The sequence below is a fragment of the Suricata suricatta genome, chromosome 11 (assembly GCF_006229205.1).
Source record: "Suricata suricatta isolate VVHF042 chromosome 11, meerkat_22Aug2017_6uvM2_HiC, whole genome shotgun sequence".
Taxonomy (NCBI): domain Eukaryota; kingdom Metazoa; phylum Chordata; class Mammalia; order Carnivora; family Herpestidae; genus Suricata; species Suricata suricatta.
The window spans coordinates 40,278,979-40,302,756 of NC_043710.1; the positions used below are offsets into that span (position 1 = coordinate 40,278,979).

General features: G+C 51.8%; 1 protein-coding gene across 1 annotated transcript in view; it reads right to left on the reverse strand.

Annotated features, from left to right (window-relative positions):
* Nucleotides 1-23,673, reverse strand: part of OTOG (otogelin) — an 84,726-nt gene extending 61,053 nt beyond the window's left edge. Inside the window, 21 exon segments of the mRNA XM_029957446.1 lie at nt 454-646; nt 1,990-2,202; nt 2,664-2,788; nt 4,717-4,894; nt 5,762-5,894; nt 9,005-9,150; nt 9,633-9,679; nt 9,972-10,080; nt 10,962-11,090; nt 11,477-11,586; nt 12,000-12,106; nt 12,376-12,506; nt 13,364-13,569; nt 14,925-15,043; nt 17,322-17,476; nt 17,660-17,752; nt 18,697-18,772; nt 22,162-22,222; nt 22,390-22,450; nt 22,880-22,955; nt 23,653-23,673. Coding sequence (XP_029813306.1) covers nt 454-646; nt 1,990-2,202; nt 2,664-2,788; nt 4,717-4,894; nt 5,762-5,894; nt 9,005-9,150; nt 9,633-9,679; nt 9,972-10,080; nt 10,962-11,090; nt 11,477-11,586; nt 12,000-12,106; nt 12,376-12,506; nt 13,364-13,569; nt 14,925-15,043; nt 17,322-17,476; nt 17,660-17,752; nt 18,697-18,772; nt 22,162-22,222; nt 22,390-22,450; nt 22,880-22,955; nt 23,653-23,673 — 2,489 coding nt within the window.
* Nucleotides 23,674-23,778: the final 105 nt, after the last annotated feature.

The following is a 23,778-nucleotide window of genomic DNA, read 5'->3' on the forward strand; positions in this document are numbered from 1 at the left end:
CTGCCTGTTTATAACTTGTTACTACCAGACCCTTTAAGCGTCTATTTATTCATCTGTCTTGGCACGAGAATGTGAACTCAATGAGGGCAGGATTCTGTTTTGTTTGTGGCTGAACTTCCAGGACTTAGAAATGTCTAGAACATACAAGGAGGCCAATAAATACTTGTGGAAACAGAGAGGAGACGAAAGGAGAGAGACTGTCTCTGTGGGGGTGTTGTTCTGTTTTGTGGGGAAGCCAGCCTGGAGAGGCCTAAAGAGCCAGAGCTGAGGAAAGAGGCCCAAGGAGAGGGCCCAGGGGATGAAGCCCACCCACCCAGCTGCCCATCAAGCTCTGCCCTGTGGCTGGGAGATGAAGCAGGGACCTGAGAAGTCCAGTCAGGCTTCCCCGCCTCAGATGCCCCGAAGACCCTCAGCCTCCTCCCCATCTGACAGAGGTCCCACTAGCCTGCTCACCTAGGGACACAGAGGCCAGCCTGGGTATCCAGATAGGTGTCCGGTGGGCAGGCACAGCCTTCCACACACTCGTCTTCACTGAGGTCGCTGCCACCACCAACCCCACAGGCCACAGGGCCGGCCAGGTCCTGGCAGGTTTGTCCACACAGGGCCACACAGGGGCTATACTCCTTGGTGGCCTCACAGGACAGTGCTGTAGTGGGAAATAAAACTGTGGCTTTGTCTCCCTCGTCCCCACAACTGTGTGAGGTGGAGTCACCATCTTGATGAGGAGGACTGAAAACCAGAGAAGATATTTGTTCAAGGCCACACAGGAGGTCAAGGTCAGACTTCGGATCTGAACCCAGGTCTGACTCCAGAGTCCCACTTCCTCCCACTACAGTACAGTGGCAGAGTGGCAGGATGGGCCCCACTCCCCAAGCTCAGGCTGGACCCTGCCATTGGTGTTTCTTTTTCTCTGCAGGGCATTCCTCTTAGTAGTGATATTGGGGGAGGGTGGAGGTCACTACTCCCTGACAGCCCTTCCCCTCCCCCCCCCATTGCTCACATACACACAAGCACATGTGGGTATTACACACACTTCCATCCCTCTCATTTCCATGTCTAAAACATGCATGGGCTGTGAAGATCAACTGTGCCCCCTTAAGCAGCCTCTTGGGGCCCTCTATCCAAAGACTCTGGGCTTCCCTCTCCTCGTCTGGCCACCATCCCACTCCCCTAGAGTCTCCTGCTCCCTGCCAGAGCCAGATGGCCAAGTTCAGTTGTTCTCACCCCAGCTACACAACAAAGTCTCCATTAAAAAATGCCGATGCCTGCCCCCATTGCCAGATACGTTGTTTTCATGATACTCAATACGGCCCAGATATGTGCATTCTTCAAAAGCTCCCATGGAGAGTCTAATATGCAGCCATTGGTCCTGTCCAACCCCCTCTGGAGAAACTTAGAGAGGGGCAGGGGCTTGCCAGGGACACACAGCAATTACCCACAGGGCAGGAACAGAACTCAGGTCTCCTGACTCCTGGGATGGAGTCTCTTCCATTTATTCAGCAAGCATTTGCTAAGAGCTTACTGAATGTGGGGCTCTGTGCTAGGGCTGGGGGCACGCAGACAACTAGGACGTGGAGAAGAGTGTGGTGCAGGTGTGTGGGGAGAAGCAGGGGCCAGCTCGTGCCCATTGAGCCACGTGCGCACTGAGGGTGACAAGAAGCCAGTGATCTTGAGAAGGCTCACTCTGGTTGCAATGAGAAGAGGCTGTGGGGAGGCTTACTAGGAAGGTCTGACCGGGGTGGTGGCAGCAGAGGTGGTGACAAGTGGGTGAATTGCAGTCTCAAATCGACAGGCCTGACAGGACTTGGAGTGGAGGTGAGAGTAGCAGAGAAGCGGCCATGTGTCACATGCCCTCAGTGTCTGGCCAAGGGGACAAAGAGCATGGGAGAAGCAGTTTGGGAGGTGGGGGTGGGGCAGGTGGACACTTGAGTCTGGAGCCCAGGCTCCTCCAGCCACTCTCAGGTAGAGGCACAGGTGTGGGGCACTCACTGCAGGCTGGCAGGTGGGCGCGGAAGTCAACAGGGAGCCCATGGCGCCGGCACAGGTGGGCATAGTGGGCCAGCGTGGCACACAGGCAGGGCTGCCCACAGCGGCAGGCATCCTGGCGGCACTGCTCGAAGTAGGGCACGGGGCTCAGGTACGCGGAGCAGGGCGCAAACAGCTCCCCGGTGAGCACGCTGCAGGACTGCACTGCATAGGAGGCTGGAGAGGAGCAACAGGGGCAGGGAGCAGGGATCTGGTTCGCCCAGGCCCCAGCTTCTTCCTGCCTCTCCACAGTTCAGGGGTTTGTTGGCATGAGAAGGTGGGTGGGAGAGAGGATGGGTGTACACTAGGGATGTGGGCAGGAACCTGAGTGCATGGCTGGTTGGGAGTGCCTGGGTATGGTTTGGTCAGTCTGGGTGTGATTCTGTGGCTGGCCATGGACTTGGGCGTAAATGATTAAAGGAAAGTGAGTGGGGTGGCCGGAGTGGCTCAGTCAGTTAAGCATTCAACTTCGGCTCAGGCCATGATCCCACAGTTCGCCATCCCCTCTCTGCAGCTCCACCTTTTCTTATCACTCCTGCCCACCCCGAGCAGCCGCTTCAGACCCAGAGTTCCCACGTCACCCCACTCAAACCAGTTCCACCTCACCCCACTGCCCCCTCCCTCTCCCCTCACCTCACCTGCTTGCAGGTGCACATCACAGGGGTCCAGCAGGGAGCCAGAGACCAGCGGGGAGCAGGCAGACAGAGTTTTCCAAGAATTGCCAAAGAGTTGTGGGGTGCTCTCAGGCACACCCACTGGGGACCTGCAGTCATGGCACGGCCACATTCACACACCTGGCCGTGTGGACCCAGGTGACATACAGCATACACTCAGATAAGTATCTATCTACTCCTACTCCTGTATACACACATAGACCAAGCATGAGCACACAAAGAAGTAACACACATAGGCCTATATACACCACTTGCACATGCCCTCAACACACACACACAAAGCACAAGTACATGCCAGACATGCAAACAGCCAAGGGGGTCTACACAGCCACATTCAAACACATAGTTATGGATGCACGTGCACACACACACACACACATCACATCACATCTAACAGGCTCCAAAGGGAGTCACAACTGGCTTGGGGGCACACATTACCCTATCTTCATCACCCACCCCCAGCTCTTCATGTCAGAAAGAGAGAAACAGGGACTCCATGAACCGTTCTTCACTGGATTAACTTCCTCCTCCCTTTTCCATAAGCAGTTCCCGAAAGCTCCTTTGCCCCCCACCTTTCTCTCTAGGTAGGAAAGAGTCACACAAGAGGCAATAAATGAAGGAAGGGGGAAAAGCATGTTTCCTAGACATCACCAGTCTCCAAGAGTCAAACCCAAGGAGATGGTAGACTGGAGAGATCACAGTTGCACGGGGTGGGACAGGTCCTGTGTGACATGCCCCACACCCGTACTATGCTCCAGAGCAGTGAGAGCGCCCAAGTTACACCCAGCAACGATTCTGCCCAGAGTTCACATTCAGGAGGGTGGCAAGCGGCCCACACACTAAACCAGGGTCTGTCACCACCACTCAGGCCAGCTGCCCTAACATCAGCCCCACCAGGCAAGACAGTAGAATGCTACATATTTTAATGTGCATGCATTTAAAAGGTCTCATTTTGGGGCTCCTGGGTAGTTCAGTCTGCAAGCATCCAACTTCGGCTGGGTCATGATCTCACGGTGCTTGGGTTTGAGCCCCGCATTGAGCTCCCTGTTGACAGCTCAGAGTGTGGAGCCTGCTTTGGATTCTGTTTCCCTCTCTGCCCCTCCTCCACTTTCTCTTTCTCTCTCTCTCTCAAAAATAGATAAACATTAAAAAAAATGTCTTAGGCTCACTTTCTTCTTACTCTTGTCTTTCTAAATAAATTTGAGTTCTCACTTCTGGCTGAAGAAAGTGTCTCCTGTTTACTTCTACATCACCTAATGCATGCCACTTTTAAAATTGGCCAGAATCTCTAGCCTTCAAGATCAACCCTTTATTCTCCTTTCAGGAAAGTCTGACTCTTGTCCCCTCCCAAGTTCCTAACCTGTGTCCATGCTCAGAGTCTTTCTCTCAACCGAGGAAACAGCCTTCCCCTGAACATGGGGAGGCTCACATAGTGCAACCCTCAAGTACCAGGCAAAACAAAACAAAACAACAACAACAACAACAAACCAAATGGCCTAGACTGACCTGAAGTAGAAAGCAGGAGTTTTGAAATCATTGACTCATTGGGGGACCTATGCTCTTCTAAAGGTACTTACAGTCAATTAAAACAAGGAAAACCACAAACCAAATCAAACCCAGCCTGAGGTCCACCAATTTTAAGACTTCATTATAAAACAGTATTTCTCAAGGTAGCATCCACAGATCTCAAGGTATGGTCCACAAATCCCTTATACTAGAATCGCAGTGGCTACTTATTAAATGTAGCATTCTTAGGCCCCAACCCAAATCAGATCCTTGAGAAGTAGAACTCAAGAATCAGCATTTTAACAAGCTCTCCAGGTGAGTCTTCTGCACACAGAAGACTGTGAGCCACAGCCTTATAGAAATTCACTTAAATTTAAATGCTGAGGAATAAATAATCAATGGTACATGTGTGCAAGGGAGTTTGCAAAAGATGTTTTCAGGCAGTGCCTCGGGATACGCTGCCTTCAGGGGCCCACCCCCTCCTTCTGCTTCCGGGGGCAGGGGTACGTACAGGAAGTCGTCCTGCGTGTTGCCGTTGAAGGTGCCGCAGAGGCCCACAGTGTCTTCCACCCATCGCTGGTCCACCTGCAGGTAGAGCCGCAGTCCTTGGCGGTCGTAGAGCACCCGCACGCCCACGTTGGTCCTCACCCGAAGGAACATGGAGGACAGCCTCCGGATCTCAAAGGCGTCTGGGCACAGAGTTAGAAAAGGGATGTGGGAAGTGCCAACATGCACCCACCCACCGCCACCTGTATGGTCCTTACTGACCCCCATTCCCCGCACAGTGTTCATACCCAGTGAAGCCCTGCTAAGAGGTTAGTTTGGGAAGCCTTGAGGAAATCCTCTTCAGTCATGAAACAGGACCCACAGACAACTGACCATGGCAGCCTAAGAATTTTTTTTTTCTTTTTAGCACCAAGTGCCAGTTAAAGCCTTGCCTGCATAAGGAACTGATGTATTTTCTTCTGTAGCAAAGGAGAATTCTGTAACTACCCATTTTCCCCCCAATGGCCACCAGGAAGCTCACAATATAATTTTAGATTCAATTGTAGTGAACTTTTTACCTTCTGTGGCATGCATTTCTTTGGCCTCTTTACACCCCTCCCACTGCATCTCCACTCAATCTTGAACCCCTACTCATTTTTGTTGTTGTTGTTCTTTTTCATTTTCTCTGGTGCTATTTTATTTCTCAATAGTTTTTGCATTTTTGTTAGATGTGTCTCCTATGAGCTACCACTGATCCCTTGTGGAGTCAGATGGGATAATAAATTATTAAAAAACAGAAGAGAGATGGAAAACAGCCTCATTCTTATCCTCATGTTAGGAGAAGGCATCATATTGCTGTGAAGCCTATTGTCATGTTGCGGTGGGGACAAAGACCATCCGACAAGTGCAGAGTCCATGTTCCTGGGACCAAGGTGCCCTCTGGCCCGATTCACCCAGTGCTAAAATGTGAGCTCTTGCCCATGTGCCAGTGCCTTTGGCCAGAGACAGTGCTTGGAAGAAGAGGCCTGGGCAGCCAGCTCCCAGTTACTTCTTGTCCACAAAAGCCATACCATCCGTGTAGGGTGGGGTGACCTTGTACTGGTCAAACAGAAGGACATCCCCTGCTTGGGTCAGGGTCACCTGCCTCCGAGGGTCCTGATGCAGAATCACTGACACTGACTGGATACAGACTCCATCCTGGTTCTGGAGAAAAGGGAAGGCAAATAGGGCAAAGTTAGTCTGTCTGTCCTGCTGGTCCCAAAAGAGTCCCCAGGATTGGGTATTCTGGTGCAGTTTGAGGTCAGGGACACGCTGAGACAGAACCTCCAAAGACATTAGGAGTCCTCTAACCAAATGCTCTCATCTGGGAATGGGAAGGCAGAGGCTCAGATTGGAGAAGGTTGGCAGAGCTGGGATAAAGCAAATAAAAAGATAGTCAAGTCTTAGACTGTGTGTGACACAGAGCAGAGATAGACCCTGCTGGATAGCCCAGAGTCTAGCCTCAGAAACACTGGCCTCCCCACCCAACTACAATACAGGACTTTAGTCCTTTTATCCTTTTAATCCTTTTATAGGCGTTTATATAGCTCTTTCCATGTGTCACATCCTGCAGAGTATCAAGCTCCCCTCATAGACAGGCAGAAAATGAGCTAATAATATCTGGGCCTCAGGTTCTCATCTCTGAAATGGGTAGTACACATCGGGCCCATTCATACCTCCTTCCACAAAACGACATCCATACAACCATACAGTGATGAACATGACAGCTATATAGTCCCTGCCGTCATGGAGAGTACATATTTGTGTGGGACACAGACATTAAACAAGTAATTACAAAGTTGGTTTTTAAGTTATTACTGAAATCAGTGCTGCAAAGAGGTGTAGGGTGCTAGGAAAGCATATAGTGAAGGAACAAGACTTAGTGTGCAGAGGTAGGAAAGGTCATCCTAGGGAAAGATAATGATGATAAACAAAATTCTTAATACTATAATTTATTATAATAACAGCTAACTTAATTTTGTTTTTAAAATATTTTTTAATGTTTATTTACTTTTGAGAGAGAGAGATTGTGAGTGGGGAGGGGTAGAGAGAGAGGGAGACACAGAATCTGCAGCAGGCTCCAGGCTCCATGCTGTCAGCACAGAGCCTAACACAGGGCTCAAATTCACAAACCATAAGATCATGACCTGAGCCAAAGTTGAACACTTAACTGACTGAGCCACCCAGGCACCCCTAACAGCTAACTTTAGAGTTACTATGTTCAGGTACTATTGTAATCTTTTTTTTACATGTATTTATTCACTTAATTTTCATAGCAATCCTGTGTAGTAAGTACCACTAACAACCTCACTTTGCAGATCAGAAGACTAAGGCACAAGAAAATGTGACAGTTGAGCTGAGACCTGAAGGGTGCAGAGAAGGTAGCTGGGCAAAGACACAAGGCAAGAAGGCATAGAGAACAGGCTGTACAAAATTCCCTGACACAGGAAGTACATAAAAACACATTAAAAAGTACATCCAAGTACATAAAAGAAGACCAGAGGCCAGAGCCCACTGAGAAAAGTGGTTTAAGGTAAGTTCTTCAAGAGGTAGGCAGAGGCCAGCTTAGGCAGAGCTTTGTAATATTTTAGGACTTTATCGTAAGTCCAAAGACAGCCAAAGAAAGTATAACCTGAAAGTGATAGAATCAAACAGTGAAATGAGGAAAGAACTAGCACTTGAAACTTTTCAGAAAGGCATTATGCAACAAGCCACAACCTTTCTTCCAAGCTCCTTCTCAAGGAGACATAAAATCCCTTAAACAGCTCAAAACCATTGTGTTTATGGGGCACCTGGGTGGCTTAGTCGGTTAAGTGGCTGACTTCAGCTCAGGTCAGGATCTCATGGTTTGTGTGTTTGAGCCCCGGCGTCAGGCTCTGTGCTGACATCTCAGAGCCTGGATCCTGCTTCGGATTCTGTGTCCCCCTCTCTCTCTGCCCCTCGCATACTCACACACACACTCTCTCTTTCAAAAATAAATAAACGTTAAAAAAAAAAAAAAGAGGCACTGTTCAGCAGTGAGGCAAGTTACGTCAGGCCAACACTGGCCAACCACCATCCAGGACATGGTGGAAAAGGGGCTGGTAAGGGACCCCTGAGGTCCCATAGCCTTCAGGTATTCGAAGACTCTAGAACTTGGTAAATGGGGAGGAGTCCCACTGGGCTGTGTCTGTTTGCTTTGCCTTTTCTTTTGCCACTCTTAAGATGTGATAGGAGTGACCCAGCTTTTGAGGACAAGTATTTATTCTTCTGATTCAGAGAGCAGCCAAGGTCAGATCCAGGCCATTCTCTGGCAGATAGAGGGGAGGGGGCCCCTCAGGCTTCAAGAGGAAGAAAGCCCAGCCCTCTACCTCACCCTCAGCCCATCCTGGGTCCCCAGGGCCAGGATAAGACACCTCTAGGTGATGTATGCTCACCTATCTGACATCACTGAGTATGGAAAAGGCAGGCAGGGAGGTGGGCTTTGGGGGCAGCTGCCCTGGCTCTGGGTGTGAACCCTTGTCCGATTGTGCAGGAAGGAGCTTGAGTATAATCCAGACCAGGACTTAGAGGGTTAGCTCAGTATGGTCAGCCCAGGGAAAACGCAGTCACTGAGAAACAAACAGATTTACCATTACCCGAGACCCGCAAGCTGGCCATTTTCTCAGTTATGTTCACAAATGGCTGACACAGCTCAAAGACCACCTCCTCTAGGAAGTCTCTCCTGAGCTACCCCTCCTCTCACCTGGCATCCAAGTAAAACAAGAACAAGGAGAAGCTCCCACATGGAGACCTACCCTGTAATGCCCAGGTTATCATAGCTCCTGCAACAGTGGGTATAGAGTCACTAACTGCTCAGCCCACCAAAGTGCAAGGCACAGGGGAGCAGAGCCAGATCTAATTTGTCCCAGTCTCCAAGACCCAGCACAGCTTCTGGCACAAAAATTAGTTCAATATTTGATGAATGAATAAATGAACAAATGAATGAATATAGAGATGTTGAAGGTATAATCCAAGGAAGCAGAGAAGATTTAGTTGAATGAGACCCATTTTAGAGATTAAAAAAAAAAAAAAAAAAAAACCTGAGGCCCAGGAAAGGGAAATAGCTCTCAGCTATCAGATGTTCTAGAGACAGAACCTAGCCTCCTGCCCCGTGGGCTCTGCCCAGAAAGATTAGACATCAGGGTGAGTGGACTGTGAAAAACCTGGGGCCCTGCCCTAAATCCTTTAGCCTCCCTAGGGGGCAGGGAGCCGGGGTGGCTGGCTGGATTGGGCCTGAGGCCCCCAGCCCTTACCAGGCCACAGGGGGCATTCTGCAGTGTCACTGTGAAGGTGCCTGAGGAGCGGCTCTTGGCCAGGATGTACTGACACGTGGCGGGGAACGTGTACCGGCGGCCGTCGAAGGTGGTGAAGTGGATGTCGCCAGTCACTGAACACTCGGCTGAGGGGCAGAGAAAGGTGGCTGACACAGGGGAGCTGCCCCACGGGGACTGCCTCTGCCCTGCAGGCTCTGTGCATGAGGGAGAGACAGCACTCTGTCCTCAGGAATCAGGGCAGTGTCGGAGCCCTGGCCTTCCTTTTGACACTCTGGTCACGGGGCAGATGCAGGCCTGTCCCCACCAGCCCACATGAAGGGAGATGCAGCCCTGCCCTGGGCATCTCCCTCTGACAGGAGACCAGGTGCTGAGCTGGAGACCAGCCTCCATCCAAGCCCCGCAAGCTCAGGAACATCCTTAGATACACCCCCAAAACCCTCCCTGACTGGGGGCAGAGCAATCCTTTAATCAGGCAAAGCGGCTCTGAGGAAACAAAATGGGGCAGGCTGGGCCAATGGACCTGCAGGCCTGGCCCCCAGAGCTTCCCTGCCCAAAAGCTGCGAGACCAGAGGAAGGAGGTGGAGTCCAAGGTGGGGGTCAGACATACCTGGGCAGACAGATGTGCTGCACACCCATTTGCCCGCAGTGCATGTGCTGAAACACAGAGATCAGGAGGCAAGGCTCACCTCTCCAGGCCTGGGATAGATACTGGAGGACTGCAGGGTCTACAGAGCTCCTGGCCCTAGTCCTCCGTCTTCCCATCTCTAAAATGGGTGGTAGAGATGCCCCCATCTCCACCGGCTGGATTTAATGAGATCGCCTGGGACTCAGAGATGCTGAGTGAGTGCCCCCCATATTGCCAGGGCCCCCAGACCCTAGATGGACAGCCTTGATGGAAAACCCCGGAAGTCACCATTGCCCCACCCCCCCGGCCATGGACACAGACCAGACATTGCAGTCTTCTTTCACCACAGAGCCAGTTGGGTACAGGGTCCCGTGGAACTCACAGGGACACTCAGCTGGTGCCACACAGTCCCCGTCCTCAAAGATCAGCCCTAGGTGACAGCAAAGGCCCACTTAACTCACCTCCACTCCTGTTCACAGACTGTTCATGGCTGCCCAGGGCCTGTAACAAGGGTCCCCTCCTCCAAGTTTTCACCACTGAGCCCACTTCCATGCTTTCTCCTGTATAAATTCTTGGCTCAGGCCAGATCTGAATCTCCTCTGGGTACATAGTCTTTCCTCCAGAATTCTGTTCAGAGAACCACCTCCCCCAAGCAACCTGCATGCTGACTAGCTTCTCTTCTCCACCCCTCAAAAGCCTGTCTCCGCATCTAGAACCAGTTTAAGTACCATCTCCTCCAGAAAGCCCTCCTTGACAATCTTTCCCCCGACTGAATTCCTATGTCTCTTCTCATCGGAACTCCTGAGCTGGTCACTACATTATTTATGCCTTAGACTGGAGCCGTAGGTATATGTGGCCTGTCACTGCAACCAGATTCTGACCCGTGAAGTCAAGGACTGTATCTCTACATATGCAACTACCCCTGCCTAGCCAAATGGACTGCACACTACAGATGTGCTGCAAATGTATACTCCCTCAAAACCAGTGCATTTATATCCCATAAAAAAACAGTATTTGGACGCATGTTTAAACAAATACATATGTGATAAATGGACAAACGAATGAATGAATGACTTGTTCTCATCTACACACAGTCTCGATGAAATTAAATACCCTGATGAACTTCTCAAGGGCCACAGCTCCACCTCCATCCTCAGCCCCTCTTAAGCCAGTCATTCATTTCTTCACTCATTAGTTGTGTGCTCCTTCCTCACTCATCCCACAAACGGACATCCTCTGAGCCCCTGCTTCATGCTCGTGTGCGCCAGCCCAGGAAGACACAGCCGGGCGCCCGCTCCACCCCTGGCATACCGTCAGGGCAGTAACAGCCGTCCACACAGGCGATCTCGCTGTCCACGCAGGATGCCCGGGCCTGGCAGGAGGTGGGGCAGCAGGCAATGCACTCGTTGTAGATGAAGGCTTTCTCCTTGCAGTGCACGGCTTGGGAGGAAGGGAGCAGTCTGTCCCGTGCCTTCAGCTCTGCCAGGACAGACCCACCCCTACTCCAGGCCTTGGGGGAGGGGGAGGGAGGGCTGTGATTTTCCTGTTCCCCTAGTCCCAGGGAGCACTGGGTAACCAGAAAGTTGGAGAGAGCCTGAGAGACCCTGAGAACCACCCTCGTCCTGCTCTGTGGCCCTGGGCCGGTCCCTCCACTCTGAGCCTGTTTCCTCATCTGTCACATGGGACCTCAGGGCTTCCAGCTCTGATAACTGTGGTTCTAAGCAGGACAGAACATTGAGCTGAGGCCTGACGAGGCCGCCACAGCCCCAGGACAGAGCTTGTCTGAATCCCTCCTTCCCCCCCCCCCCCCCCCAGGATACACCAACCGCATTGCTGGAGCTGGGTCCTCCAATCCTGCAGGGGTCTCCCCGCCTGGGCACACGCTCGGGCATACTCTGCCAGCGCCCGGCACCAGGTCGCTTCGTCGCCCACTGATCTGTGCCGGGAAGCCAAGGGTCACACCGGAGCCCGATCTGCCTCCCGCCCTCCAGCACCCTGTAGAGACCGCCAGGACTCAGGGCACCCACCCCTCCTTGTCACGCAGCTAGGAAAGGGACACTGGGAAGGGATCTAGGTATACGGATGGAGGCAGGACACCTGGGTTCTAGTCCCAACATTGGCATTGACTTGTTTGACCCTGAGGGTGTCAGTCCCTATTTCTGGGCTTCAGAGAATGGGGAAACTCTTCTGTCCCACCTACGCAGACAAGAATTTCTGAGCTTTTGGGAAGCACATCTGTCAGGGCCTGGAATTATCAGGCTCAGTGACCCCCATGCTGAGACCCATCCCAGTACTGGGAGAGGTCTCCCCACAACCCAGTACCAGCTCCAGTCCTGGCTGCCTACTCACTGGCAGAGGTCACTGGTACAGCTGGCTGTGAAGGGAAGAGGGCTGACGTAGGCATGGCAGGCATTAAAGGGGGGCCGCAGCAGTGCCTCACACCGGTCATACACACCCTGGGAAAAGAGCCAGGGGCCAGAGCTGGGGGCTGGCAAAGCCACTCACAGCCCTCTGACTTCACCAGCCCCCACACAGAACCCCAATTTGAGCCCCAGGAAGAGAAGGAGGATGATGAAGGGAAAGATATGGGGGCATAGGCACAAACAACCCTGGGTCCCTGAAGCCAGTGACTTTCTAAGAGGTAGACAGAAAATGACTCTAAACCAGACACCAGGATGGGGGCAAGGGGATGGTGGGGGGTAGGTACTCTCCCCAGGATGCAGACCTGCATGGTTCCTGGGCTCTGCTGCACACAGGGTGGGCGAGGCAGGGAGGCGGTTGTAGGCCTTGGTGGCTGATTGGGGGCTTGTTCCTGCCAGCTGTGCACAAACTCAGCCACATCATCGGTCAGCTTCCCTGGTGGGGAGAACTAGCCTCATCACAGGTGGGAGGCGGGGGGAAGTGAAGGGCACCAGAGGGCTCTGAAGAACGGCAGGTGGAGCCGAAGAGATGCCAAAAGTGGACAAGGAGTTGAAGAATCCAGCCTCTTGGCTCCCACCCCAGTCTGTATTTCCCGATGGAGCCATCTCCAAAAAAACTGGTGGTGATAGTCAAGAGTGCTCAGGAACCTGTAGTAGCTCCCTACTGCTCCAAACTCAGGAGAGGCAACTAGAACGTGAGCCTGGACGAGCTCTGGCACCTCTCCAAGCCTCAGTTTCCCCCTATGTGAAATAGGGCAAATAATCTCCCCATGATATTATTGCAAGGACTGTAGATGATGCATGTTGAGTGTTCAGTATGCTGTGGGTGCTCAAAGGTGTCACTTCCCTTCTTAGGAAGGCCAGAGTCGCCATGATTTGGCCCTGCATGCTTTACTCTTATTCTTACCACTCCTCTGTAGGTATCTTCAGCTCCCATGAGGCCCTTTCTCGTCCAGGCTCTCTCTGGCCTTCTGCTCCTGCCCCCACCATACACTCACAGCATGTGCTTAAAGGCACTACCTAGCAAAGTACCCTTTAGATTGGTACACAATCCTAGTCAGAGTTCTCTTTATGACTCTTACCACAAGGAAACTGAGGTCGAGTGGCCACACACTTGTGGGTCGAGTGTTTCCCACACAGGGTGGGAAAAAGCCCCTGACCCTGCACTGGGTCTTTAGTACCATGACTCCAGGGTTCTGTCCCAAGACCTCTCCCACCCTTCCCAACCTGACCTCCACCCCTCCTCCCTACTTTCATCCAAACCCCTCGAAGGCCACGTGCCCTGCACCTCACCATAGCTGGTCACCAGGTCATCCTGAGGGTCAGCATTGTTGTTCCCACACAGCCCATGAGTCCAGCCGAGGAACTCCGGGCTCATCTTGATGTAGACGGCCGAGGCACCATCCCAGGCCAGCGTGAAGGCTGACTGGTGTCGCACAAGGACGTAGCCAGCGAGCTGCTGCAGACTCACGCTCCCCATCGCATGCGGCAGCTGGACTCTGCAGGGCACAGCCCAGGGCTTCAGGGTGTTCACACCACCCCCACTCACCCAGGCCCTTCACCAAAGGACCCGCCGTCCCCATCTGCAGGAACCATCATGTACCCAGCACCTGCCTCGTCCTCACGCCACTGACAACCGTGGGAATCTGAGGGCCCCCCTTTCCCCCCTGACTTCCTGGGCATCTGGGGTCCACCATTAGAGAGAGATTCTTTTGTCTTCAGTGTTCGAAACTTGCTTTTTAAATTTGCAATTTCCCTGGCAGGGATAAATCTCAGAGTGTCTGAAGTTGTGCTAGGTCCTTTCTCCCGAATGGGATAAATGGTATAAGCAGACATTTACTTGTTTTGTTGGTTTGGGTGTTTTTTGATTGTTTTGTTTTGTTTTTGGTGGGGAGCAGGAAAGGCATAAAAAGAGATAAAAGCTAAAGGATAAGGAAAACTAGGAGTGGAAGAAAAGATGCAGGACCACCGCAGTCCCGACCTCATTCCCAGTTTTATTGGGATGGGGTCTCCTAGGCAGTCTGGAATTTGGCAACTTTCAATCCTGAAAATTTCCTGAAAATCAGGAAAGAAAAACTAAAGAAGGCTCTGACCAGCGAAAACTGGTACCCAAGATCCATATACCAATCTTTTCTTCACGGGAGCAGCACCCGTTTACATTCAGCACCAGAAAACTTGGTTACCAGTTTCCAGATTTGAAGCCCGAAATGAGAATGGGAGAAGGGCCACTGCAGGACCCTTCCCAGGGACCCTCAACCCATCAACAACATGAAGTGACAGCAGATAGCAAGAGAAGGAAAGGACAGTGAAGACAGGAGACAAGAAAGATTTCAAAAAGAACCAGGGTCTGGGCCATCTGGTGTGGGGGCAAAGAGTCCTTATTCCTCTGGCCCCAGGCATCCCTGATGTCCCAGCAGGATAAGTGACATTGAAATGACTCTATGTCATCAGAAAAGGGTGACAGTGTGTTTAATATCTGCTCTGAGGAGGCTTGAACTATATATGATTCAGGAAGATTCCCCTAAAAATGTGAAAGAAAAGAATTAAGCATGCTTGTAGTGTTATACCCTCCACTTTATCTGGAAAGTTCTTGTTATGACTTGAATATCCACCTGCTGTCTGGAAACCCACAGGGCCTTGAGTCTCTGAAAATCTTGAGGGACTCATCTTTCCACAAACCCAGCTGACTAGAAACCCAGCTAGCCTGCCAGTATGTTCATGCCCTGATGGAGGAAACTCCGCTGTTTGCCCCCAGAAAACACTTTTCTTTAGGCTGGAGAAGGAAGGTGCTCACCATCCCCCACCACTCGTGCCAGGGAGCAGGAGAGCTCAGGGCAGAAGGTGTTGTAGTTACCTCACGCCTCCATGGGTGACCTCCTTGGCCAGACGGATCTCCTGCTCACCCGCAAAGAAGAGACTGACGGACTTGGAGCAGGTGTAGGGGGAGGAGCCGCACTGCGGGTCGTTGTGCACCTGATTGGGGGGTTCAGAGGCCAGTGTGCAGGGCTCCCGCCACAGTCCTGGCCCTGAGCTTCTGCTCTGACCCCAGTGGCACCATGTGGACCTTCCATTAACGCTGACCGCCTGCCCCCAACGTGCCAAGCACCTTTCCTCTGTGATGTCTCCAGTCCCTGCAACACCTCTTGACCAGAAGGTCAGAGCTATGATTATCTGCATTTCCCAGAGGGAGCAACTGGTACTCAGAGAGGTGAAGTAATGAAAGTCACACACACACAGCCAGAATTCCAACCCAGGACTGAAGGCGAAATTTCAGGGCTCTTTCCAGTACACTGTGCTGTCTCCTTATTTCCAGATTTTTTGTTTTTGAAATCCAGGTTATCCCATCATATTGAAAGCCAAAGTATATGCTCACACAGCCTGACATTCACACACACACACACACACACACACACACACACACACACGCATGCACGCAAGCATGCACGCACACCTCTCACTTATTCACAGGGTATTCTCAATGCACACACTATAAACCCACACTCCTACCAGGACCCTGGCAGGCACAGTCTAGTCCTTCCCAGCACACACAGGCACACATTACCCCCGTACTGCCTGTCACATACACGTCTCCTCTGTCCCCTCCTTAGAACCCAACTCCCAAGAGAGGGAGAAGAACTGAGGCCCCCAGAGCTTAGGGAAAAGTCTGAACATGTTTCTCTTCCCAGTGTAGAAACTTCCCAGGAGCAAACCTTCCATTAGATTACTGTTAAATGTGTTTAAGCAGGCTGAAGTCACTTCATCTAGACATGGGGCCTGTGAAAGCCACCTCATAGGCTAATTAAGTTTTTCCAACTTTTGGACCATGACCCATGGTAGAAAATAGAAATGTACATATAAATAAAACAAAACTTTTACAAAATAGTACTTATTCCTACTAATGTGCAAAACACCATTATAATATTTTCTTTCTTTCTCTTTCTATTTTTTTTCTCTCTCTCTCTCCCTTCCTTCCTTCCTTCCTTCCTTCCTTCCTTCCTTCCTTCCTTCCTTCCTTCCTTCTTTGATGCTGGTTAGAACTCATTAAGTTGATTTCATAACCCACCAGATGTGTGGCATCCCATTAATCTAAGTAATTGTAACATACCCATCATGAAACAACAGTCATGAAAGACCATGATGTGTGAGACCGAGGCAGAGAGGGCAGAATTGGTCAGCCCACCCAGGGCATGGTCCTCAGGGCAGCCCCTGGGGAGGTCTATGCCTGAGACAGAGGGACACACCTAGCTAGCACAGGGGAGACACTGAGCACTAGGATTTCCCCAAACTCCCACCCCCCCTGGCCCTAACTCAGTACTGGCCAAGGTGCCCCTCAGCAGAGCTGGTTCCCCAAGTAGACTTTTCTCCAGGCAGAGGCACTGAGCAGTGCCTGAAGCGGAAGCCCCACTCAACACATGGGCTGAGCATGTAAATCAGGCCTGATTGACAGGGAGTCTCTGACATGTGTTCATATACTGGACAAACTCTGACTGAGCACTAATCCGGGACCAAATGAAGACATGGTCCCTGCCTGGAAAGCTTATATCTGGTAGAGAAGACCAACCTGGAAACAGACCTTTGTGAGAAAAATGCACTGGCAATGTAACAATGCAGAACTTTGGTTACACAGAGAAGAGTTCCTGAGCCAGCTTAAGTCAGTGCATCCAAAAGGGCTTCTTAGAGGCGGTAACTATCCAGGACCTACCATTTCCTCTGAGGCACACTGCTTTTTCTTATCTCAGATCTTTAGCACCCAAGTTCCCTTTATCTAGAAGGTTCGGACATCCAACTTTTACCCCTGTGACCCTTCACTTGGCTAACTCCAATTCATTCTTCAGTTCTCAACTTAAGTGTCACTTCCTCTGGGAAGTCTTCCCTGATCATCATCCTTCCCAATAAGCAAGGTTGGGGTTCCATCACATGCTCCTCTAACATTTGGCATTGCTCTCTGAAGCATTCAGTTGCACTAGAAATGATTCATTTGGTTTGATGTCTACTCCTTGTGTTGTTGTCCACAAGGTCATCACCAAGTCTTGTGCCAGGAAGGGTACAAGTATGCACTTAATACCTAATGAATGATGACTGAGTCAATTACTGGCCAGGGGCAGCCAGGAGTGGGCAGGTGAGAGAGGATTGTGGGACTGCAGCCCCTTCCAGGTATAGATTCTCTAACTATCACAAGAAGAGCCCAGGCCAGCACAACTTCCAGAGCCTAGTGGAAACTTCTAGATGGGCAGAGTAGGGAAGGCCTCACCTGGACTGAGAAAGTCTGCCCCTCAGGTTCATGGCGCCCCACCAGGGTATAGCTGCCCTTCCCAGAGAGGTAGTAGTAGAGGCCATCAAATGTCTCCACATGGTGCTGTCCCCACGCCCGGCAGATGCTGTCCCGCTCAGGGCCGGTGTTGTACACTGTGCCAGAGAAGAGAGAACCTGTCTGTGCAGCTGCAGTGGGCACAAACTAGAGGCCGGTGGGTTCCAGTGCTGGCAGGGAACCCTTCTACACCCTCCAGTCCAGGACCCCCAGGCCTCCTGCCCACAAGCTTTCCTTGTACCCAGGACCAGTCCCAGAGGTGAGATGGAGCTCATACCCACCCATCTGGCAGCGTGGCCCCGTGGCATTGAAGCGTCTGCAGTCACAGAAGGCAGGGTGCACACACTCGCCCCCGTTGAAACAGGAGAACAAGTCTGCATGGAAGACACAGAAGGCGCCTCCCCACTGAGCCCATCTTGGCAAAACCCAGTAATACAGCACCTCCCTCGTGCCAAGGCACCAGACCCAGCCCTCCCAAAGCTACACAGAACTCAGATCCCCACCACAGGTAGCCCCAACATTCCTCAGGAGCTAGCTTTAATGAGGGCACAAGTAGGAGGTCTCAGATCCTGCTGCCTGGCTCCCTCCTTGAGGGACAGGCAGTGTGGGGTCTCAGAGTACCTGTCCTCAGATGCATCAAGTGGCCCCCGGACTGGCCCAATCTGGGCCTTCAGCTCCTTATGCTAAAAGTTCCTGGCTACCAGACAAGGCAGACAGACTGAAAGTATGGAGCATGTGGGGTGCCCAGAGATCCCCAAGTACCATTTTCCTCACTGTTCCTTATGGCCAGGGGAATGGGCCTAAGCATGAACCAGGGAAGGGGGAGATGCCTCACATTTGGAATACAGTAGACAGAAAGGCCACAGAGGACAAGAAGACAAAGTAGAGCAGAGTGTGGTGGAGGAAGGAGCCATGATGCAAGAGAAAGGGCCACAGACACAGGATAGGGTAAAGGCAGAGGCCACAGATACAGAACAGTGCGAGGGGAGAGGCCGCAGAAATAGGGTGAAGTGGGGGTGGGGGGAAACAACCCCTAGATAAGGAAGCACAATCTTACTGGCCTAAGATAGTGTGAGAGGGAAAAGCCACAGGGCCATGGTCATAAGAACAAGATACTGGAGAGGAAGCTCTCCTCAGCCAGGAAAAAGAAAGCAAAATGGAAGTAGAGATCGAGGCTGGGAAAGGTAGAAAGATACTCTTTGCTGGGAAAAAAAGGTCACAAGAGACTCTGAGGGAAGCCTGGCTTGCCCTCACACATTTCCCTGCGGGCCCAGGGCCCTCCGATGGGCTGCAGGGGAGGGGGCCAGGGGACACTTACAAGATGGTGCACATTTGGCCCGATGGAGCCGCCTTTCCCAGGAGGACATGGCTGAGGAGTCCAGGACTTCAGCCCCCTTTTAAAGACAGAAGGAAGAGAACTCAGTCAAGGGCTGACGTCAGGGAGGGACCTCCTAAGGATCATGGCCCTTCCTGTTCTTCATCGGGAGAAGGTGGTGCTCTGCCCCTCAGCGCCCCCAGACAGCCTACCTCTGCAGGCCCGCTTGAGAGGTCTGGAAGGGAGAAATCTCAGGCCTGCCCTAGAGGAGTGAAGGCTAGTATTTACCCTCCAAAGTGGCATCTCGGTGGCCTGAACACAGTCCCTCCCCTCCATGCTCCAATATCCCCCAGCCTTCCCTCCTTTCTTTTCTCCCTCCAGCCTGACACAAAACCCCCTTGTCTGGAGAACAAATATGGTTCCTCCTCACCACGGAAACCACATGAGGTAGACCTAGGAAACAAAGGCAGCCCCTCATGCCAGGACAGGGGAACATCTCACCCCATCCCTACTCCAAACTTCCACACAGGTCACCACCCGCCATCCTCAGAACTCAGCTCCAAGCCAGGATGCTCCCTGATACCATAAATCTGGGGGGTAGGGGGACACAAACAAAGAGAGCCAAGAAATCCTATCTCCTGGACCAGAAATCCCAACACATGGTCTCGTGAGATAAAAACCATCTGAAATTAGAAGTGTCCCAAACATCGGGTGTGTTCAGTCACCACATGGCTAGCTGACTAGGATACCTACACCTGACTTCCTAGGACCCTGGTGTGAGGTGGCTTATGTCACCTGGGACTGGGGTCCTAGGTGCAGCAGGCTCCTCGCCTCTCAGAGCCCGGCCTCCCCATTTGTATAGCTTCCCAGAACCATGTGCCTGGCCCCAGGCCACATGCTGTGAACAGGACAAAGTCCCTGCCCTCAGGGACCTCATGTTCTTGTTCACAGGGCCAACAAGGCACCAACCACACTGAGAGTATTTGTCTCACCTGTCTTTCCTCCCTCATTGTCATCTCTGCATCCCTAAGCAGAAACCCCATCCTCCGGCAAAGGACTCAGAACCCTTGGTCCCTGGAGCCCAACCTCAGTTCTCTGCCCCTCCTTGGCAGGCCCATTCTTTCTACCTCATCCTTGGGTCTCACCCCCTCCCTCTTCACCATCCTGCTAACCCCTGTGAGGTCACCAGCCCCTCTTTGGCCAGGTTTCAGTGCTCTTGTCCCATACTGGCCCCTGGTTCCCAGGTCCTCCCTGGCTCTCCTTACCCTGCAGACCCAGCCAGGGCCCCATGAGTCCGGCTTCCCACCCTGGTTGTAATCGATCTCACAGGGCCTCGGAGACCACGGGAAACACGATCACCATCGGCATCCCATGGCCCCGAAGACCTTCTAATGAAACCTGCTCTTTGTGTCTCTCCACTCCTCGCCCCCACCTCAGATGTGGCTCCTGAGATCACTGTTAATGAAGATAAGATAGCCTGGTCTGCAGAGGCAAGGTCATTTTCTAGAAAACGTTTAAAATCTTTCCCAGATGATTCATCTTTAGTATAGATCAGAAGCTCTTAATCATTTTGATGCCAAGGACCCCTCTGATAATCCAGTGAAGCCTACTGACTCAGTCCCAGAATAATGTTTATAAATACATAAAATAAAACATAAGATTAGAAATACGGCTGAGTATATTGCAATACAGTTACAATAATATTTTTAAAAATCTGTGATTAATAATATTTGTGCTTGTGTATTAATTCACTAAGTAGCAGGATGTAGCAGCAGGTCTTATCACTGCCAGAGTGTTGAAGTAGTGAGTGCACATGAGATCTGGAAATATCAACAACTGTAAGGGGATATGAAAATATATATGATTTCTACTGCTGACAGTCACAGACACTGCTATTGCTGCATTGTGGTTTATAGCCTATAGTAATAATTAAAGGGAACGCTAAATTTTAGTTAAATTGAGGGTCCTATAAATAACAATGTGTTTTTCCCCCCATCGTGGTGTATACCGTCCATTCTCTGGAGAACGGCTGAGCTCTATAGGAATGTGGCGGTACTGAAGTGAGAGTTAGTTGGCTGCTAGTTAGGACCTTCACCCTTATCAATGAGGTTATTCCAGGCAGAAGCCCTCACAGGATCCCCATGTTCACTTTCTAGCTAATGACCTCATTCCCCCACCCCAACTTAATAGCTTTAAAGGAAGGCCATTCCAACCCCTTCTTTGCTCTGAGGAATAATGTTAGAAACCTCCTGGAGGTTTAGCCAGATACTTCCCAAAGGAGAAAGGAGGGAGCTTACCCTGGGATCTATTAAAAAAGCCTGCCAAGGGAATGAGGTGCTTGGGTAAGGGTCATTTTCCCCAGTAAAACAAGGGGATCCCTGCAGTCTTGGGGGGCATTAATGTTGTGGGGAAACAGGCTGGCTCCACCGGAAACCTTGTTTCACCTGCTTTCTGGGACCCCTGGCAGGTCACCTGCCTATCTTGATTTCATCATATATAAAAAGAGTAACAACATTATCGTTCAACTCAAACTGCATCTGACCGTGATTCTAAAACTGGAAGCCTGGAAAAGTGAGCAAACAGAAATAAAGAGCCCAGATAACCCAAACCTTACAGAATAAGCATGTCCTCCTCCTGCCTCAGAGTCTTCATATCTATTTCCAAAAGGCAGGTTTTGGGGGCACACTGTTTTCTATCAGAAACAACATTCCCCAACCTCCTGGCCAAGGAGCCACGCAGAGCTATGCCTAAGGTGCACAACGTGAGGTTCAAGATCCTCTGCAAGACCTGGCTATGGGTGGGCTGGATTTGTAACATGTCTGTAGTTGTGGAAAAGACACATGCAGGACAGGATTGAAAAGAGAACCTGAGTCACCTGATCCAGAGACCAAAAAAATTTGGCAAAGGGAGAAAACAAACGACCACCTGTCCTGAAAGCATGGAGGATCCCAGGAGGGTGGGCAACAGATAATGGTTTGGGGCTCTCCTCCCCAACCAGCCCTTCCTCACAAACCCCACCAAGTGGCTTGATTTTTGTCTCTCCTCTCTAGGTGGGCATCCTTCCTCAAGGTATGGAGTGGGGCCTCTTGCAGGGCTCTGTACCTTCCCAGACCACGCAGGGAGGAGCGAACTCCACTCACCTAAACCCTCATCTTCCTGCTCTCACCCCAGGACAGGGCCGAATTCGGCTATATCCTGATTGCATCTTAGTGCCCAACTCTCCAAACAACACAAAACAAAAACAAAAACAAACTGAGGTGACTACAGGGTCCCAAGAGATTAGGAAAGTGGGAATAGAGGTGTATAGAATATGAATTTGCATATTTCAGACGACATATACTAGGAACACTGTTTGTTTCCTTCCAAATAACTGCAGAGACAACCTTCCTGCAACCCTCAGAGCTCCCCGCCAACCCCAGTCTCAGGGAGACTGCCCAGTGAAGCCCCCTTCCCCAGGCCTCCTCTTACCTGGCCTCCTATCACCATTGTAGCATCCTCTATGGCTAAGGTCACCTCCTGAGAGCTGTGGCTAGATGAGAAACAAGTCTGACAGGGGCGAGGGGAGTGGAATGGGCCATACCCCCCCTCCAGTCCTCCCCTACCCTCTGTGCTAAAACCCTGGGGTCATCCACACCAGAAATAAAGATGGGAGTGGGGAGTGGGGGGTGTGGCAGCCACAAGCTTGCACCTACTCACCTGGGACCCTGGACAGGCTCCAGCTGCAGCGCTGCATTACCCTGGGCTGTGGGTGCTGAGGCTGGGGAGGAGGATTGCTTTCCACTCAAGACAGGCCTCCCTTTGTTGCTTCTCCCACCGCCTGTCTCCCACCTGCTAGGAAGCCTCTTCTGCATTCCCCCATTCTCCCTCCCTGCAGATTTCAATCCTTTCTCCCTCTCTCTAGCCACCTCTCCTACAAGGGTCTCCCTCTTTCCTCGTACTCGCTCTGCCTCAGTTCTCTCTAACTCCCCACCTGGGGTCTCTTCCATCCTACCTAACTTTGGATGCATTGCCCTGGCTGTGGCTGGGCTCTTTTTCCTTCTGCGACCCCTGACCCCTCCGACCCTCGCCTTGGCGGTAGCCCAGCCTTCCCTCAAACCTTTTTCCTTCCTCTCTGAAACCAGCCCAGGCCGGTTCTCCTAAACGTTCCCCTAGCTCCAAGCCTCCCCTAGTTCACACCCCTTCTCACCGAGAGACTGCACCCTCAGGGACTGGCCCGCCGGCTCACCCCAGGGCAGCCAGACGCAGGCGAGTAGCAGGCAGAGCTCGGGCGCAGGGGCGCGCGGGGCCGGGGCCCCCATAGGGGCGCACGGAGACTGGGAAGCCTGAGCACAGGGTCGGGGGCCCGAGTGTCTGTCCCGGCGAAGGCAGGGTCACACCTCCACTCCGCGGCCGGCCGCAGTCCCTCTCACTCTCTGGCCCGAGGGTTCCCTTGGCCCCTCCTCTCAGGCGCTTGGCTCCTCCCCGAGCTACAGTGTCAGGACTGCCCAGCTCATTATCATAACTTGGGCGCCAGATCTCTGCCCACATGACCTGTGGCTGCCCCTCCCGTGGGGAGACTGGATTCAGATCACTGAGTCTCAAGTCCCTTGGGGGAGCAAGCAGGTAGCCAGTGCAGCCCCCAGCATCCCTTCCCCTTCAAAGATTCCCAACTCAGAAACCTGGGTTTTGGATAGCCCTTCCACCAGACACCCAAGATGCTTGTGTGAGTCTGGTCTTCCACTCTCCTTTTACACAAGCCCTGGGACATGCCACTCAGGGGTCCCTTGTCAGTAGCGGAACCAAGGCTCAAGCCTGGAGAATCCTAGCCTATGCGCCCACCACTCACCACTACAGCTTCCTGGGTTCCCCAAGCCCCTACTCTACCCATTTTGAGCACCTCTAGAGAATGGATCATGACTTAGTCCTCTATATGTCCAGCACTAGTTCAGGCCCCAGCCCAGAAAATATTGACTAAATGACAGAAGTGCCTCACACTCCCATATTATTGATCCCATCAAGGCCAGACTTTAACAACAACAACATACAAAAAAACAAACAAAAGCCCAAACAAACAAAAACACCTTAATTTTGAACAAAATATGCTCT